Genomic DNA, 19147 nt, shown 5'->3' on the forward strand with positions numbered 1-19147 from the left:
TCAAAATTCATACTGACTTCAACATCAGTGACAATCACTTGGGTGGCCATGGCCTCGAGGTCTCATGGAGGCTGTGATCTGCACTGCGTCTGTCCTTTTCAAGACGCATAGGGCCTTGAGTGCTCCTGCAGTCTAATTCAACATGACAGATCAGGGAGATGGACACTGGGAGAGGACTAAAGGAAAATAAGTGAACAGAAAATCAAATGACAGTGAAGATGAAAGGCATGTTCTTAGTATGTAGACACGTTCAATAATGACAATAATAAAATATTATTACTGGTGATATTGGACTGACTGAAGGATAGTAATGTAGACTCTAAGGGAAATAAGATGAAATCTGCATGCTGGATGATTGATTTTTTTTTTTTGTGGTTGCAAAGTTATGAACGTCATATATCAATCAAAGATACGTTAGGTGGTGTAATTTTATTAAAATGTAACTGCACATCTCTCACATCAACATCTTTACAATTATTCATGTTATGATTAAAATGGAAGCGCAGTGTAATTTGATATACAACATATATTGGTTAGAAAATATATTCCTGCTTATTTTTACTTATTTAACAACAAAAAGAATAATTTCTATACAAAAGGTGTAAGCATCATTTACAATTTCCACACTTTATCTGAAGCTTGTAATGGATGTTGACCCTCCAAAAATGGTATGTTTACAGATTAAAGAACATACAACATTTGTGCTGTGGTCTTTAATGGCCACTGAGACACAATGATAAGTGCACACAGGGAATTTGCTTAAAACAAAAGCTAAAAAGCAACTCTTAAAAAACAATGGCAAAATGTATAAATCAGGTCAGTGTTTGTGTATGCTGTGGTAATAGTAGTCGTTCTTGTTCCTCTTAACACCGTGCCTAAAACAAACACTGAATCCTTTGTCTTCCATGTAAACTTTGGTTGTTGTGCTAAGCAGCTATGACCATGCAAAGCAACTAGCACCAAGACCAAGGGCGTAGTTTTGGTTTGAACATTTATTTTTGCAAAATGGCTTTTTTTTGGTATCATCCACACATGCAAAGTTGGTTGATACATAAAATAATAGATTAGTTATCAATTACTTGTAGGATAGGCTATATGATGTATTTTATATTATTTAAGCACCAGGAAAGTTATCGGTTTGACAGAATGTTCTAATTCAAAGTGCCATTGGAAGTCAAACTAACTTTACCTAACATTTTCTAATCTTCTATTGAAATTGTTTATTTCCTACTCCTTAACAGTCCATTTTGCTCTTGGAATATTTGAAGGCCAGGTTCTTCCTATCAGCCATCATTAAAACACTTTTTACACATTGATTCTAACTTGACCTAATGACAATGTTCCATAGTTCTTGTGATTGTTTAGCCGTAGCATTTGTTACAATAACAGGTAAGGCCAGTGATGGCTCCTCATTACCATGCTTAGGCCAATTTTGACTTATTTTTTCTTTATTTTTAATCTACAGAATTTGTTATGAAAGACAGTAGCCTTCATATATAGAAACTATAGCTACAACATGCCACAGTTGTAATATAAATCTATAGAGAAAAATCTAGTCCCTTAACAGATTTTTATTATAAATACTAAAACAAGTTTTAGTGGAGTTAAATCAAGTCAAAATTTACCAAAATAAATAGGCTAACAACAAAACGTGATACATTCTAGTAAAGGTGGTCATGACTCAAAAGCTTTCTAATGTATGTGGCTGTTTTAGATCATGTTTTACTTTCTCAATAGCATATTAACACATCAAATGTGTCTGATGCCACATACCATTTTTGTTTTCAGTGGAAGAAAATCCTATCCTGTCTGGTTTAGGCACGGTGTGAACAATACCTATAATGATAACATTATTATTAGCATCCACACCAACGGATGATAACGTTCTGTTTATTATAAGCACATGCTGCAGTTATGTCATCTGCTGCTCTAAATGCTTGAGCTCTTTAAATTTGAGTGGATTTTGATTGGCAGTCAATGCTTTATTGTTCATTAGCAAAAAATATCGTTCCTCTTTGTCTATAACGTTAAAGCTGTGGTGTTGACTTCACTATTCTCGTAGAATTAGGATGCTTATTAAAACGTTACCGTTATAGCCCTTGGTGTGAACGGGTCTTAAGGATACAGCAGGGGTTTGTTTTGACCACAAGATGACTTCAGTTCATAATAATGACAGTCATCTTCATTTGAGTTCATAATCTTAGTTATCCACAGCATCAAATGATGCAAAATGTGAGTTAATGTCAAGCAACAACACAAAACCTATATACTGTTTCTCTTCCGTTTTAAATTTACATAGATTAAAATAGCCAGCCACATGTCTTCTTATCTGTCTGTCCGTGTACAGTCCGTTCACTCCGTGCTTGTCTATATGGCACTGGAGCCCGTGCAGTAAAAACAGCAATGGTGGCGGTCAGGGTGGTCTCGCTCTCCCTCGCCCTCTCAGAAGTCCATAGATATGGAGCGCTGTCCCGGGTCCACCACGGTGGTGGTGTTAGGACGAGCGTTGCCATGGTTACGGATGGTAATGCTCCCGCAGCCGCTTCCGATGCTGCCAGCAGCCCCTCCAACGCTACCACCCCTCACGTAGATTTCACAGGGGATCTCCTCCATCACGCGATCCTCGATCACCTGCTCGGCGCAGTCGTGAGTCTGTTTGTAGCCGTAGCAGCTCTTCTTGTAGGTGCCGGTGTTGCTGCTATTGAAGGTCTTCATGGGAGGTGGCTTGGAGAAATCGTTGTGGTAAGAGAGCTCCATTGAGCTGAGGGTGGTGCGACTCTGCTTCATGCTGCCGCCCGAGGAGGCCTGCGTACCACAGTGGTGCTCGTGGATGCATCGGGACATGGTGGAGGAGCGCCGCAGCTTATGGTAGCCGTCCAGCTCATCCGACAGCTCGGCCAGGTCTGTCGACAGCTCCTTGTCGCGGAGGGAAAACAGCTCATAGTTGGGGGGATCGAAGACTTCTTGGAAGCCGCCTTTGTTGAAGACCGCCGGCCGACGAGACACTACCTTCTTACGGGGTTGCTTCATTTGCACCAAGATGGAGATGATGAGCAAGACCAGAACCACACCAGCGGAGATGCCGATAACCGTGCCATGCGTCTTGGTGATTTGGTGAAAGAGTCCCTTGGACTTACTCTCTGAGGTGGACATAAAAATTGTTTTTAGTCAAATAAACTTTAAACTATAAAGAGACATAAAAGAGTTAAGTCAAATTCAATTTAAATAGCACATTTCACCCACGTTTGCTGCCCAAAGTGAACGTGTGGACAAAGAAAATGCCACAAAATAATATATAAAATATGATTTGTCTATTGATAGTTGTACACAACAACAAACATACAGCCAGCAACCAGTCCAATTTGCAAAAGAATGATTGGTCAAAAAGACTCAGAAGGAATCGGTCTAAATGGTATAATGAATCAATTACTTTTCAATTTTGTGAAAATGTGCAGTTAAAGACACTACAGTTCAAATGTTAATATAAGTCAATAAGATAAAAACAACAACAACATTATTTAGCAAGAATGCATTTATCACTAAAGATATTTAAAACGTTAAAATAAGATTTTGAATAAATGCTGTTCTTTTGAATCTTCTATTTATCAAAGAATCCTAAAAGATGCATCACTGTTTCCACAAAAATATTAAGCAGCACAACTGTTTTCACTGGTAGGTGACTGAGGGGACAGAAGTGGTGTTTGTGCAGTAACTCACCCTTGCAATGGTTTTCATCCCAGGGGTAGACGCAGTTCTGAACGCCGTTGCACACCAGTGAGTTGTTGATGCACATGTTGCTGTGACAGAAAAAGGTGCTGCTGGAACAGGGAGCTGAAAAACAGAACAGATAAAGAAGAAGAAATCTCTTAAAAACAAGGCAACAGCAGCTCTTTATTCTCATAGCAGGGCGTCAGCGGCAGTCTGCAGAAATGTGCGCCTCATGCCTGTGCCACAGGCTGTGTAGCGGGTGTTGAGTACAACACTATAAATCAAATCCAACAGTCATAACAAAGCCCATCTGGCCAAGTTGCCATGAAGCTCTTGACTGAACGAACGCTTAGCATGCTAGTCAGAGTGGAGGTTAACGAAGAATGGAAAGAGAAGGAGGGGGAGATAAGCTTGTAATTGAAGGTGAGTGCAGATCTCTGTGGATGAATCCTTCAGGCTGTGTCTGCAAACCCTGACACTCATCTCCTCATCGTGTCTCTCTCTTCTAGCTGCACAGCCTCATCCCTCGGCCTCCATTTTATGCCAAAAAACCCAACCACTACATTAGTGTCCTCATTGCAACTGCAATGCTACAGCTTGAGTGGGAAGGGAAAAATCTCATCCAGTTTATGTGACTAAGTGCTTCTGACACAGGATTGAAGATGTTGCAACTTTCATTTACTGGCAACAGTTCCAGGCTCCAACCCTACTGTGCTCATTTCCAAAATTGTAAGGCATTTCTTGCCTTCCAACAATGGCCACTAACGACTACCAAAATCAGAACCAAAATGTTCCTTACAAAATGTAAAAAATATATCAGGGTTTCCACAAAACATAACACATACTAAGCAGCACAGTTGTTTTCAACATTGATAATAACAATACATGTTTCTTTAGCATCAAATCAACATAGAATGATTTCTGAAGGATCATGTGACACTGTAATGGTAAAGAAGCTTTGCCATCACAAGAATAAATGACATTTTAAAAAATATTACAATAGAAAACACTTATTTTAAATTGTAATAATATTTCACAATATTACTGTTTTTACTGTTTTTGATCAAATAAATGCAGACTTGGTGAGCATAAGAGATTTCTTTCAAAAACATTAATAAATCTTACTGACCCCATACTTTTGAACTGATAATGTATTTGTGGCACCTGGCCCGGCTCACAAACTCAAATTCGAGCATGTGTCTCTAATTGGTGTGCATTCTAATGGTAAAAGGACAAATCTACGGTAGTTCAGCGCTTGTATGATATTTTGGAAAGTGCAGTGGAAAAGAAGAAAGTGAAAGTGTTGCTCAATGCCAAGATGGTAGTGAAGGCATTAAATGAACCAACTAATCCAAACACAACTTGGCTGTGTCAATCTATTCACAGCGCTGCAAAGCTTTCAACAGTTCTACAAACACTGTGATGAAAATCATTTGCATTTGCCACTGCTTTTGCACTCAGCAAGATTAATATTCAGATGGAGTTGACATTGAATGCTGCAATTAATTCCTCTGATTATTCTGGCATTTATTAAAAGTATTACAGGTTAGAGGAAAAATATCTGTTTGCTCCATGGTAATTTTCAGTAATTTGCATACAACCTTTAAGGAGCCACTGTCCTGAAAAGAAAAGAGGGGAACATTTTGATATATCATCCATACCCACCATCTAATTAATGAAGTAAAGCTTCATTTAGTGTTTTCATCCTTTCAGCAGCAGCAGATAACTTTCAATTTTCCATCATGACTGACCCATTAGCATGAGAAATGTGCAACACTATAGCCCTGTTATTTGATTTCCTACACAAAGGTTGGACAAGTAATTGGCTTTTTGATATTATTTCTTTCAACAGAGATTAACCTCACACTTTTAAATGGACAATTTTTAAATGAAAAATCAGGTTAGAGTCAGTTCCCATGGATCATAGCGGATTTCAGTCTATTACTCAACATCTTTATTCTGACATTTCGAGCAATGTTTCTGTTGAACTTACATGCTTGAAAAAAGCTCATTTCCATTTCTGCATGATAAATTTATATTGGATTAAAAGGTTGAAAGTCCCTGGATATAGACGTTGAAGACTATGAATGTTGACGGTTAACAATATTTCATCCCAGTGCGTGTAGCAGTTAAATAGAGATGTACAGCCGCATTTTCTTGTAGTATATTAAGTTTTTATGTTATTGGAATTTAAATCATAATGAAATTTGGCACATTATAATCTGGGGAACTCTCTTTGTTTTTCTTGCTGTTTTCATACTGCGGTTAGCAGAAGACTTGCAATCCTGGAAAGGCAGACTCTGCCTAAAGTGAAAATGAAATATAAATGATGTTTCTACCCAGCCTGCTGGCTCAAACTTTTTTTTTTGCTAGCTGACGTGGCACAGACTTCTCCACAGGTCAAATCCATCCATACTAACTTTCTAGCACCATGAAAGCCACTGATTTGCCCAGGACATATGCGAAAAAAATGTATAACTCTCTCAATACAATGGTACATGTGGCCATTAATAGTCTCCACTACGTTTTAATGATTTGTATATTGTTAGATACTCACGTTGTCTAAGTCATTCTCTAATCAATATTGTACATCCATCCTGTTGTAAATGTAACTCTTTCCTTTCCAACGTTTTTTTTTAAAACTTGCCAGCCACCCCCAGCGATTTTGATCAATTTCACAAAAATGTCATGGCCCCCAGAATATTTTGTTGTATGAATATCTGAGTATGCATTATATCAAAAGAAAGAACAGAGCATCTGCTTGTATCTGCTATAATATCGCTTGTTAGTGCAACTTCTTCGCATGTGCTTTGATCAGGAGATTCAGTACTTTTTCAGAAGATGTGGCTCCTAGCATATAACAGTAAAAACACAAAACCCCAGAGAATTCCGTGTTTGGCGGGGAAAGAGTTAACATCAAGAACGTCTTTACCATGGGCGGATCTACAGGGTTGTTTTTACAAGTACAGTTTTTGTACATCAAAGTTAGGGGGGCAGCTAGGGGGGAAAGGCTCTAGAGTGGGGGGGCACCTGCCCCCCGTGCCCCCCCACTCTAGAGCCTTTCCCCCCTAGCTGCCCCCCTAACTTTGATGATCCAAAAACTGTACTTGTAAAAACAACCCGCCACTATGTCTACAATCTTCTCAAAACAGTGAACTAAACAATACATTTATCAAAAGAGAACAATTTAATTTTTAATTTTAAATGTATTATTAGCCTCTCCCCCTCAAATACTTATAGGCCTACGTCTACGTCCCTGATTCAAACGTGCAGAGGAGCGGCGTTCGCTCAGTCTGGCTGACTGGCTCACACACACAGCGAGTCTGCAGCGGTGCGGTGGCCCTGCAAACCGACTGGAGAGACTGAGCTGCCCCTGAGCCTCTGAAGGTGAAGTGAGTTTCCCCAGGTGTAGTTTAAACACACGTTTAACTTAAAGTTACATTTGTAATGATTGTATTGTATGCTAGACGATTCAGCATCAGCAAAAATCGGCGGTAAAATCGCTCCCTCGTGATTTGTGAGAGCACTCTTCCTTTTGATTAGCCTAATTTTAATTTTAGTAAAGACAACAGCTTAATAAAAAATAAAAAATATTGTTTCCACAACGTTTAATGGTCGCGGTTACGCCGACGTTACGTTACAACACAATACAGTGCCAGTTAGGAGATCGATCATTTGATTAGCTATCAGTCCTATAAATCCAATTCCTCTCAGATATCACAGCAATGAAACCAGGTTACAACTGGGGAAATAACAAATACAATAGGATTAAGTAGTCTAAACATAACTGGTGTGTGCATGTGATAAATCTTTCTGATTTTATATTTGTTATCTAGGCTACTTATTAGCTATATGGCCCTTACCCAATAGACATTCTACTGACTAAATGTAACTTGTCAACTTATTCTACTAAACTGAACCCCAACACCTAACCTAACAGTCCACTAACACTCTAGTAATTCTGTAATGGAGTTAGTGGTCTTAAGTGGACCATCGAAATAAAGTGTAACCCAAATAAATTATGTTCTTTTGATCTTTCTATTCATCACAGAATCCTGAAAAATATTAATCACGGTTTCAACAAAAACATTAAGTAGCAGAACAATTTTCAACATTGATACTAATAAGAAATGTTTCTTTAGCACCAAAGCAGCATATTAGAATGATTTCTGAAGGATCATGTGAAACTGAAGAATGGTGTAATTTTAATATACAGTATATTATTTTAATTTGCAATAATACTTCAAAATATTAATATATTTACCGTATTTTGATCAAATAAATGCAGGCTTGGTGAGCATTTTAAAAATTTAGTTTGAACACTGCACTGGGCTTATTCCTGTTGTGAATTAAAAACCTTTGTAGTGTGTAAGGGCATGATTAAACAATACCTACTGTAGTTTAAAAGTGTTTTTGTGGTTGTTTTGTTAAAGCAATTCACATACAGAGATTCCCATGTAGCGTCTGCCCCTGCCACCCTGCCAAGACCTCTTGCCACCCCTTTGCCCCCTCATGTAAAACCGCCCCTGGTCTATACTCACGATCCACAAATGAGGTGAAGAGCATGCGGAAACGGCTGAGTCTGCTGCTCTCATCGGCCCACATGCGCACGACGCCCACGCCAGTATCCAGCATCACGTCATTGGCCACTGTGCTGCAGAACTTGGCTTTCAGGTTCTCAATGGCGCTGCTGCCATCATACACGGCCACAAAGTTCTTCTTGCACTCGTTTGAGTGCTCCATCTGGTACTCAAGGAAGCGAAGGTATATCTGCAGGGATGAAGCAACCTTTAAGTGCATCAGCTAGATTCTGCAAAATGCTGACTCGAACAGGACAAGAAAGAATACAGTTTCGAGCAGAATTGAAAATACTGCTGCATTTTAGTCTGACACAGAGTGAACTGACCTGATCTATGGGGACTGCTTGCTTACCAAGAATAACAAAAAAGCTGCAGGCTATGTTTTCTTAAAGATACAGGCATAAAAAGACTCTGAAAAAATGTTGCTCCTCACAACTCTAATGACTTATCTTTATGCTTTGTTGTAATCATTCACTCTTCTGCCAAGTTCTTCTGGGATTTTTTTTTTAGCCTGCTAAGTCTTGCGGTCTGCTTAGCGCAGGTAAGCGTGTAATCCCTGGGCCATCTTAATGCTGTTTTTCTCCCTCAGTCTTATTCCTAGCACTTGCTGATTCGGCTCTACCTCCATTTATGCATCATTGGACTAATACTTGCTGCTGCTGCATTGCTAATTTGAGCTCTCCTTGAAAAGTTTTCTGAGCAGAAAAAGGGTCGGGGAGCCTGATGACCTCCTGCCTCTCGTCAGGTTTAAGGTGCTCATATATCTGCCTGTGGCAGAAGAGCACGGTCATCTGATTTGATGAAGTAAGGAGGAGCCAAGTGGGTCACCTTGGACTGAGGAAGGGCACGGATGGTCCAGATGCAGTCCAACGCGTCTCCATTTTTTATCTTATCCTCTTCGTCCACCTGACTGGAGCGGATGACTCCGTCTGAACCACTGATTTCAAACTGGCAATCTGCCGCAGGAAAAGGTTGGAATTGGAAGCAAGGAAATACAGTGGAGAGAGAAATTAGGAAAACAGAAAACCTAAAGTGGAACCAGCAAAAAGAAGCATTGACCTCAAATTGGAGGCAAATAGAGTTTTTTTGTTGTTGTTGGAAAAAACAGAAATGGAAAGTCTGACAAGAGACTCAAAATAGGCAGCATAAGATCAACAGAGAGAGGGAGCAGTGAAGGATGTCAGTAGCAGATAGCCTGCCGCAGAGAATAGAAAGCACTTCAGATGGAATTGAAGTAGGGGGTGAAAATATTGAGGGGCTTACCTGGAATTGGATTTAACAATCCACCAACGTGCAAATGAAAATCTGGGTCTGAAATGATAAGACAGATATCGCATTACCCAGATTGCAAACACACTGGATATTCCATGCTCCAAACGTGCAATAAAATCCAGTTTAAGAGAGCCGAGGGTGCTGCGGTGCAAAGATCTGCCGTTTGATCTAATATGCAGCATTTAGTGTTTCTCTTATTTGACCTTAAACACGCAGAACATCTGAAACTCTTAAATCTGCTGCATCTGAACAGGATCTTGCCCTGAATTTTTAATGCCTAAAAATCCAGTGAATCAACTACAAGTATTTGTATTCAAAGTATAGGGACAACAGACAACAGCAAGCTTGCATTAATGTTTCCTACACTGAAAACATATTACCCTAAAAAATGTACGTCATGTAATATAATTTTGTAATTAATAGATTTTATTCAAGCAAAAAGTAACATCAATGAATCAACCTAAAGGTTTACACTAAAGGATTAGATAAAGCTCCTTAAGGCTACAATTGCAGGTTTCCACTTCTTACTGTGTACTAGTGTACATGTAAAAAATACTTATCAGAAGTTGGCCACTGAAAATCATTACAAGCTTGATTGTTGAGAAATCTAATTTACATGAGAAGGATGATCACATTTATATCACATGAAGGTAATTAAACTGCATGGAATGGAATCTAAATCTCAAAGTGGAGCATTTACTGAATACAAAGTCCTGGTTGTGTGTTTATCACTGCGTGTAGAACATACATCAAGTGCGCCAGACAGATAAACAATGCTGCAGTGTGAAACAGGCCTAAGAAGAGACGAGCAAGGACTCTTTAAAAGGTCCAGAGCATCAAGGCTATCTATTTCAATTCAGAATGCATTTATGAATTCGGTTATAAAGCTCAAATATACAAAACTTCCTGCTTTCACTGTCTGGGTTGGTGAACGTGATTTCACCATGTAAAACATGTTTCTGGATCAACATCATATTTGAGGGATAGGTTTACATCTTATGTCAAGTTTAGGCTTACAACAAGGGTTAGGGGCTTCTATACCATTCTTATTCACCTATCATTTCCCTCTGGTTTCAGGGATACATTATGGGTAGGTGTAGATTTAGGGGTAAGTATGGGTTTAGGGTTTATGGAAATAAATTTTGTTCCAGGATCAACAAGAGATGCTTGTTTCAGGAACACGCCTTACTTGGCAAAATCACAGTGACTGTCAGGGTTACCTGCTATAAAAGTGTATTTGACACGGAAGCCTAAGCCTTCGAGCTCCTCGTCACTGATGAATTTGATCCACATGAAGCGGCCCGTGGAGGTGACCACACCTGGACTCTTTGGCCCACAGAAGCGATCAATAATAGGGGAGAAACCAAAGGGACCATCCCTTATCTCAATGTGGTCGAAGCGGCACTCGAAGGACGGCTCGATATAGTACGTTTTGTCAAAGGCCAGCTGAATTCTCTGCCGAGGGAGAGCTGCGGGAGAGAGGGAATCGAGAATGAAAGAGAAAATATTAGATTTCGTTATGTAAACTGTAGAGTATGTGACACTGTAACCTGTGCAGGAGGAACCCATGGCCTATTCCTGAAAATGAGAAATACAATACTACATTGTTCAATTGTAATAATACGCCAGTCAAACACACACACACACAAAATATTTATCAAAATGAACAATACAGATGTCACATCCACATTATATCCGTGTCCATATTATGAACAGACAGTGTGCTACAAATGAAGATAAACTCTCTTTCATAACCCTGTTGAAAGAACTTGATAGACTATTATTCCAATGCACATTTCATTTGAATTACATTTCATTTGAATACGAATACAGAAATGTCCACAGTAATCTCAAATTTGTGATGTACAATAAATGCGCAAACATGTAGTACAATGAAACAACCACTATCCACTAACTAAATTTGAATTTAGGTCACCTGCTTGAGGCACAACAACCATAATCATATCAGTCTCTGAAACAAATCACCAATGTCACTGCTGATTTAGGTTTGTTCAGCTGTATTTGCTGCAGCTTGCATTAAAACCACAGACTCTGCACAATATACACTCGTTTATCAAGTAAAAAAAAAATATTTTTTCTGTTCTGCATGTGAAGGCATATAAATATGCATAGGATTATTGCTTAAATTACTAGTGTGAATAAGGACGATTTGGGCCATTGGTTAACGTGGAAGCTTAATTTAATCTAGACTAAACCATGTACATTTCTTTCTACATCCCATTCAAGTGTTTCTTAAAATGTTCATACGCTAGCTAAGTTATCTTATTTGTTGGGCTGAAGTGGCAGTAAGGAGCAAAGGTCAACAGTGTTCATGCAGCCGATAGAAGCCCTATTTATTTATTCTACAAAATAAATAAAAATAATGCAATAAATAAATGCTTACTACACTGATCTCACAATAGCCTACTATCTCATTTAAAATGATGGTTTAAAGATTTAAAAAACATTTTTTTAAATGCATGACATGCTGTCAGCTTGTTTTTGAATACATTTGCTTCGTCCACAGGGGGCGCTCTTGCACCGCTTGAAATACTGTTATGCCAGTACAAAATTGTGTTATTCACGCTTGTATAGTTATACTGAGATGCACTAGTAGCAGATATGTTGTTAAGAGAATATAATTAACTGTTGCATACCATAAAGAGAAGAGAAGAAGTTCCTAGAGGCAATATATAACACTCCTATATTAGTAAACATTGTTAACTTGAGGGAGACAACAATCACATTGTCATTAACAGCTCCTGTCAGTCTGACATCTAACAGCTGAAGAATAGCCGGAGAAACTTCTTTCATTTGCTTTTAGGGAGGTTACCTTCTAGGATGTACACACACTCCTTGTTGGGTGGATAGGATTTAGGATAGTTAGGAGATGTAAACAGCCCTCCATTGATATTCCGGGTCCACTGGCCGCACTGCTCAGCGTTTGATAGAGATTCGTCCGCATTCTGCGTCTCTGTGAGAAAAGATATGTAAAAGAAAAAGGGACTAAAATACTAAGATTAGCAATTACTGAAGAGACTGAGTTAACAGTTAACTGTCATTAACAGTTGCTTGAATAGTCCTTATTGACCATATAATTAGATACTGATTTGACAAAGAATTTCCACATTTTTATTTTAAGCTTACAAAGAACTCACTGAAAGGAAGCATTTCTTTTGCATTTTTAAAGTTTAAACATTCTACATTTACTGGCCAGTTTACCCACAAACTGCTAAGAAATTGGAAGCAAAATAAGCTGCAGGAACCTTCTGAAAGCCCAATGCCAAAAATGTGTACAGATAGGACTGTCACAGTTGACAATTCAGTTATGAGTGTGATAATGTGTGAGTAATACCTTTAATTTTCTGCGCCAGGGCAAATCCCTCTTCTATTACAATGAGGAGAACCCAGGCTGGAAACAAGAGTGAGCAAGAGCATGTCAAATGTTAGCAGACAAAACTAGGGCATGTGACATCACATTTAGCCACAATTATGTCCTTCATCTGACACTGTGCTCAGAACAACCGTATATAACACTGGGAAATATTGTATCAGTACTGCAAAACAGCCATTCGACTCCTGAAGTATTCTGCTGTTGGGCCAGTAAACTCGGAGTCAGACAAATGTGATGTTGGTGAGAACCTTATAAACTACAGCAGCTCATCATCTATACATCTTTTCTGACTGATCCAGTCTCGTATCTCTCTGTCTGAAAACGTCTGCCCAAAGCCAGCACTGATTCATTGAGCGGACTGCGGAGGCAAAAGCCAGAGACCATGTGGGCACACAGACATGAGCACATTGATCACCCCAAACTCCTCTATTACTCTCCAAGCCTCGTATCAGACTGATCAGTCGTTCAAGATCCATGTCATGTCATAGCACATCTTGCACTTGACGCCCATCTCTGACATAAGGCCAGATGGTCCAAGATACCCTGCCTTGCAAATTTGTAATTAAGTGACAAAGCATCATGCACAGCTACATTGTTAATTTAATTATGATGCAATGTTAATTTATTTCCTTCTGGATTGTGTGAGAATGAATTAATGCTTCTGAAATGAATGAATCTAGACAGCAAAATAAAGCAATGAGCCATCACAAGTGTGTGTTTATAGTTGTTGGTCACTGAATTTGTACTGAGAATGTAGGAAAAGCCATCACTTTCGGACCAATCATTTGCTATTTATTCAGTATTATATTCAGCAGAAGACAGCCATAAGGACATTATGTCAAGAGCGGCGTGCCTCAGCTTTCATCATGCTACACATTTAACAGCAAGTGTGCAAATTAAATCATTTGGACCTTTTTCACATTTCCAGGGTTCTCATGAGCAAAAGTCGTCATATATGGGTAAACTTCTATACTAGTGAATGGGAGAATATAGCAAATATAAACAAAATCCACAACATTGTTTCCACAAAAAATAAAGAGAGTTTGATTATGGCAGTCAGAAGGAAGATGACAAATGTACAGCAATCTAGAAATGTATGATTGTTTTTTAATGAAATCATGTATTCTGTAAAACAAAGAAAAACTTTGCTAGATGTACAATGCTAGTAATGACTGTGGAAATGTGTCATCAAAGTCAGTGAAAGTATTTGTCCATAACTGTCTGTTATTCATTTTAAGGGGAGCAGTCTGTTTGAGAGGTTTATCTTGCAAAATCAGAATTGTCTTTTGGCACCACAGCATCGTTAGATGACAATCAAGACATATTTTTGTGTGATATATATATGTGATGTGTAAATCTATAAGTGATAAAGTAAGTAATAAAAGCAATGACACTAGGCCTTCTTCTGTCAATGCACTGTCCGACACTGACTGCTCTACAGGGAATTTGCGGCTATGGTAACCAGGTGCACGCAACGTCTGTTCCCGAGCGTTTCGAAGGCTGTGCCCACTGGAGGTGGCATCTGCCGGCTGCGTACGGCATTGAGACTGTCTCATTTCAGAAAAGTAAACTACATTGAAAAGTAGTGTTGTCACGATACTGGAATTTCTAACTTTGATACGATACCTTGAAAAATCTCGATATTCAATACCATGGGAAAAAACTGCCATATAGATATTTTTTTATTATCTCATAATTGTTTTTGTCCAACCATTGAAATTCTAGTCATTAATATTTTCATGCTTAAAAAAGTACACAACACATTGTAACAGTAATCCATATGAATCATGTGGACTAATCCAAGTCTTCTGAATAGACACAATCACTTTATATAATGAATATATTTTAATTTAGGCTTTTATTTACATATAAGCATTGATCAGTTAGCCTACCATTACAATTATGTCACCTAAATGTTTGCTCACTTAATGTATTTGTGTTTTTACAATGGGGCAATTTTGTTACAATAGCTCACACACAGCACAAGTATAAGCTTAATTCAAACTGAATTTATAAAAAAGACAAGTAAATAGTCAGAACAAATAAATAATTACATGTAGGCTACTAGGCTAGCAAAAATAAATACAAAAGAACAAAGACAAATGAAATAAAAAGTGCTTAAAGTTTTTCTGGTGGGTCTAACAGTAGTATTTAGGTAAAAATACTACAGAAATGGAATAAAGTAATCAAATGTAAAATAATGTATAGTCTTTATTGCAAAAAAAATAAATACAGATTAATTCTATGAATTAAAGCTACAAAAGATATTCAGAGCAGTAAGTCATTTTCTCTGTCTTTTGTAGTCAGATTAACATTCATGACAGAAGGGTGCAGGTTTTTTAGGCTTATGTCCCTTTAAGAGTGAACACAAGGATATAATATACAGATACACATGCATATTTTACAAATACATTTTCTTTCTTAACTGTTTACGTTCACTTAAGACATAACCCGACTGTGCTTACGAGAATACTGATGGGCACTTTGACATAGTTTTGTGGTTCAAGCGCAATAATCTGTGAAAAAGAACTCAATTTGATAGTCACGAGCTGTTTAAGAGATGGCTTTATGTGCGTGCACTTTGTGTGTGAGAGTGACACTTGCAGGGAACGAGTAAAAATATGCCGAAATTCATGCCCTGTAACACCAAAACTATTCAGCCGGAGCGAATGAGATGAGTGAGTCGTGAGTGGAGGCAGGTGTGTGTCTGTCAACGCCCTCTCGGAGAGAAGAGAGAGTGTGAAAGCGCAGCAGCTACTGGTGTATCGAATATTGATACTGCGGGAAATGAGTATTGGCACGTTTCAGATATTATCGATATGTATCTAAAAATCGATATTTTTGACAACTATTGCAAAGTAAAAAAACAAACTACAGTAATTTAGGTCTCACGAGGAAAAACAGAAATTTTTATAATGGTTACTTTTCTGAAATACGTCTCGACGATAAATACGACATTCTATTTGGATTTAAAAAGGCAAATGTTTAAGAGTCAATGATTGGATCATTATTGCAGTGATTATTATGTTAGCATGTTCTTTGTTTGGCAACAGTTCTACTAACCCTAATTGATGAAGTGTGTAGCTTTTTATTTTTTAAACAACCATGTAGCCAAGACATCATGGCCATATTCCAGGAGGACAATGTCAAGATTCATCAGGCTCAAATTGTGAAAGAATGGTTGGGAGAGAGCATGAATAATCTTTTTCACGCATGAATTGGCAGCTCTGAGTTTAAATTCATTGAAAGTATTAAGTATGTGCTGGAGTTGACTTTACAGAGTGCTTGACTCTTGCATTTCCATTACAAGATCTTGACCAAAACACCTCTTGATGGAAATACATGTTGTAATGTTATTTCCTTCAAGAGGTGCATCAGTTTTTGGTCAAGATCTTGTATTGACAATGCAAGAGTCAAGCACTCTGTAAAGTCAACTCCAGCACATCCTAAGCTACTTATTTTTCTTTTTTAAACTTAAAAAAAAAAAGTATATTTGTGAATATATGTAGGCCTAAATAAATATGGGAAAAGGGGATCCCCATTGGGACATTTACATTTTTTAATGCAAATATCGTTTCAACTGGGTTTTCAAACATTTCTGTGACTACAAAAGTCAAGCTGCCTATTTTGACCTGACAAGGAAATATTGCACTAGCCTATACATTTATATTTGTTATATAGGTAAAATGTATATCACAAAAAACAAGTGTTTGGATGAAGAAAAATAAAAAGTTGACATTTGGCTAACTGTGAGGGGCGCCAAAAGACAATTTAGTGACAATTCCTAGTACTTTCTATACGCCTTAATATCAGCGTAGATTAATTTGCAAACTAAAAATGAAAATGCACATTTGGCTAAGAAAAGCCAAACACACAATCTCCGTCAAATAAAACACGACCCTCAGAATCGTATGTTTCAGTCTTAAAAGATTAAGAGATTTCAGAGTCACACGTGAAAGATGAACAGTTATCTCATCTTATGTGATGCTATTATGAGATCAACCAGGGATCTTTTTACATAGCACAATAGAACATGCATAATGAAAGTTTTAGAGCTGAATTAAATTGAGTTTTGTCTTCAAAATGAAGAAGGCAATAGTGGCTCCACATCTCACGTAGGATCTGATTTTCTGCATGAATGGTCTTGTGTGCTGTCTGGTTTCAAATGAACACACATCTGGGATGAGCCCCATGGGACATAGCGGTAAAATGTTATGAGGCCTGTATACTATTTGAGCAGTGTCCATAAAAACACCAAAACAGATCTCTCCACGAAGGGGGAAAAACTTTATTCTCACTTGATAATAACTTTATTCGAACTGTCACTGATCAAACAGATTCATCTTTTTTCCACTAAGCATATGAACTATAATGTCATTTGAATTCCAAAGTTAATTAAAGACAGGTGTCAAAGATTTACCCGCCGTATATCACTCAGGAGGATTATAAATTACCCGAACTACTTATACTTATGCCAAGTACTGTTTCTCTTCCATTTCTTTACAAATTATGACTTTATTCCTTCAGTTTGTAATTTTGACTTACTCCAAGGCCACACTCAATAATAATAATAAAAAAATAAAATAAAGAGTTGCATTATTTGTACCAGACGCATCTCGCTATAGGGCTAAGCAAAAACAGTCTACAGAACAAATGCAGAATCAACAATTACTTGGTTGTAATTCATTTATAGAGCAGTTGTGGGAAAATTAATTTAGGTAGTGTGAAATTTGGCCATCATTTTGCATATTGATATAAAACATAATTGGTGAGGCGATGACTTATTTTGAACCCTTGTTTTTCATCTTCGTGGGTAAGACGTGGTCACATTTTACATGACAGTGAAAAATGCTAATAGTAGTGAACAACTTGTTGCCAAAATAATTATATTTTGTAACAGTTTGCTATTCTGCAGAGTTCTTGTTTTACTAATTATTTATACTACTAAATAAATTATAGTGATTTGTATAGGCTATTGCTTTATTAATATATTGATTTGTAATGTAGCTAGGCTACATGAACGAACATGCCATACAAAGCATTACCCCGTTTTTTTTTTTTTGCAGTGGTCTGACTTAATTAGCAAATAGGGAGTTGGATCCCAGTACTTTCCCCAAAATAGATTGAGTTAAATCTCGCAGACACGGCTCATCGGTGGCGAGGGTCATGAGTGCTGGGCAGCAGCTCGTGCTCCAGCTGTGGCACGCGGGAGCTGTCACTTCAGCACTCTCGCGCCGCTTCTGCAAATGCCACGCGCTGCACGCGGCGAACTTGACAGAGGCGCTGCAGTAATCTAATGCAACTCGCCTTCTGTTGTGGAACTATACAGCTTTTAACGTGCAAATTACATTTTTGCTGGCTAACAATGACAAAAAAACATTTCCTGTCATACAAATTACCAATGGTTAAATGAATACGAAGCAAATAACGCATAGAGGAATTGATTAGCCAGATTTTCTTGGACAGATATTGCCAATAAACAAAAGCACACCTGTAGGTGGCGACGCGATTTATGGTTGTCCATTTAAAACTTGTAAGACACGGCTCTTATTGTGAATGTTGAGCTGCATTTGTTGCAGCAGCGACAACCATATAGGACCAAATCGCGCTGTGTTGTCAGACACTAGACTAAAATAAATGAATGTTTGCTGAAACTCACCTCTGTGCATTTCCATTCGCTGTGAATTACCGCGCTGCGTCTGCCTTCGTGAGCTCTGTAGGCGAGCTTTATCTCTCCATTTTACTAGACCTACAAATCCCAACTTTTCTTCGATCTCGTTAATCCCATTCCTCACGATGTAAAGAAACCACCTTATTCCTTACGAAGTACGCGCACATCAAGTCTGCCTGATAAGTTGTAAATGAGTTTATAATCCTGTTGAGAAATGTGCTTTGTAAATCCACATGCAGTGTACGGCCATTCAAATAGGCGTCGCGGAGAGCCTGGGGAGAGACGCGCGTCTGTGGGAGTCTCGGGCTGAACTGAGGAGATCGCACTAAACGAGGCTGATTTGAGCTTCGGGCGCTGCTCGCTTAAATGAGCAGCATGTACGCATGCGCAGTACGTGAGAGTAAGACGCGGAGAGCGCGGTCAAGTTGAGGTGACGTGATTCGCCACGGACACAGCATCTAGAGTATCGATTTATTCTATACAATTTACTGTAATGTAGTCTTTCATTTGACTGAGACGGTT

The 19147-nt window shown here is 38.4% G+C and overlaps 1 protein-coding gene across 1 annotated transcript; it reads right to left on the reverse strand.

Annotated features, from left to right (window-relative positions):
- Window positions 1-410: 410 nt before the first annotated feature.
- neto2a (neuropilin (NRP) and tolloid (TLL)-like 2a) lies at window positions 411-18989 on the reverse strand. The gene is made up of 9 exons (XM_077229265.1): window positions 18614-18989; window positions 12916-12972; window positions 12394-12534; window positions 10781-11029; window positions 9552-9599; window positions 9117-9244; window positions 8250-8478; window positions 3718-3831; window positions 411-3140 (listed from the first exon to the last, which is right to left on the reverse strand). Exons 1-9 carry the CDS (start codon window positions 18627-18629, stop codon window positions 2443-2445), a joined length of 1680 nt encoding a protein of 559 aa, XP_077085380.1. The 5' UTR covers window positions 18630-18989; the 3' UTR covers window positions 411-2442.
- Between the last annotated feature and the right edge of the window lie 158 nt (window positions 18990-19147).

Source organism: Siphateles boraxobius, unplaced genomic scaffold (genome assembly GCF_051911475.1).
Source record: "Siphateles boraxobius isolate OS27281-9 unplaced genomic scaffold, OSU_SipBor_1 130, whole genome shotgun sequence".
NCBI classification, from domain to species: Eukaryota; Metazoa; Chordata; class Actinopteri; order Cypriniformes; family Leuciscidae; genus Siphateles; species Siphateles boraxobius.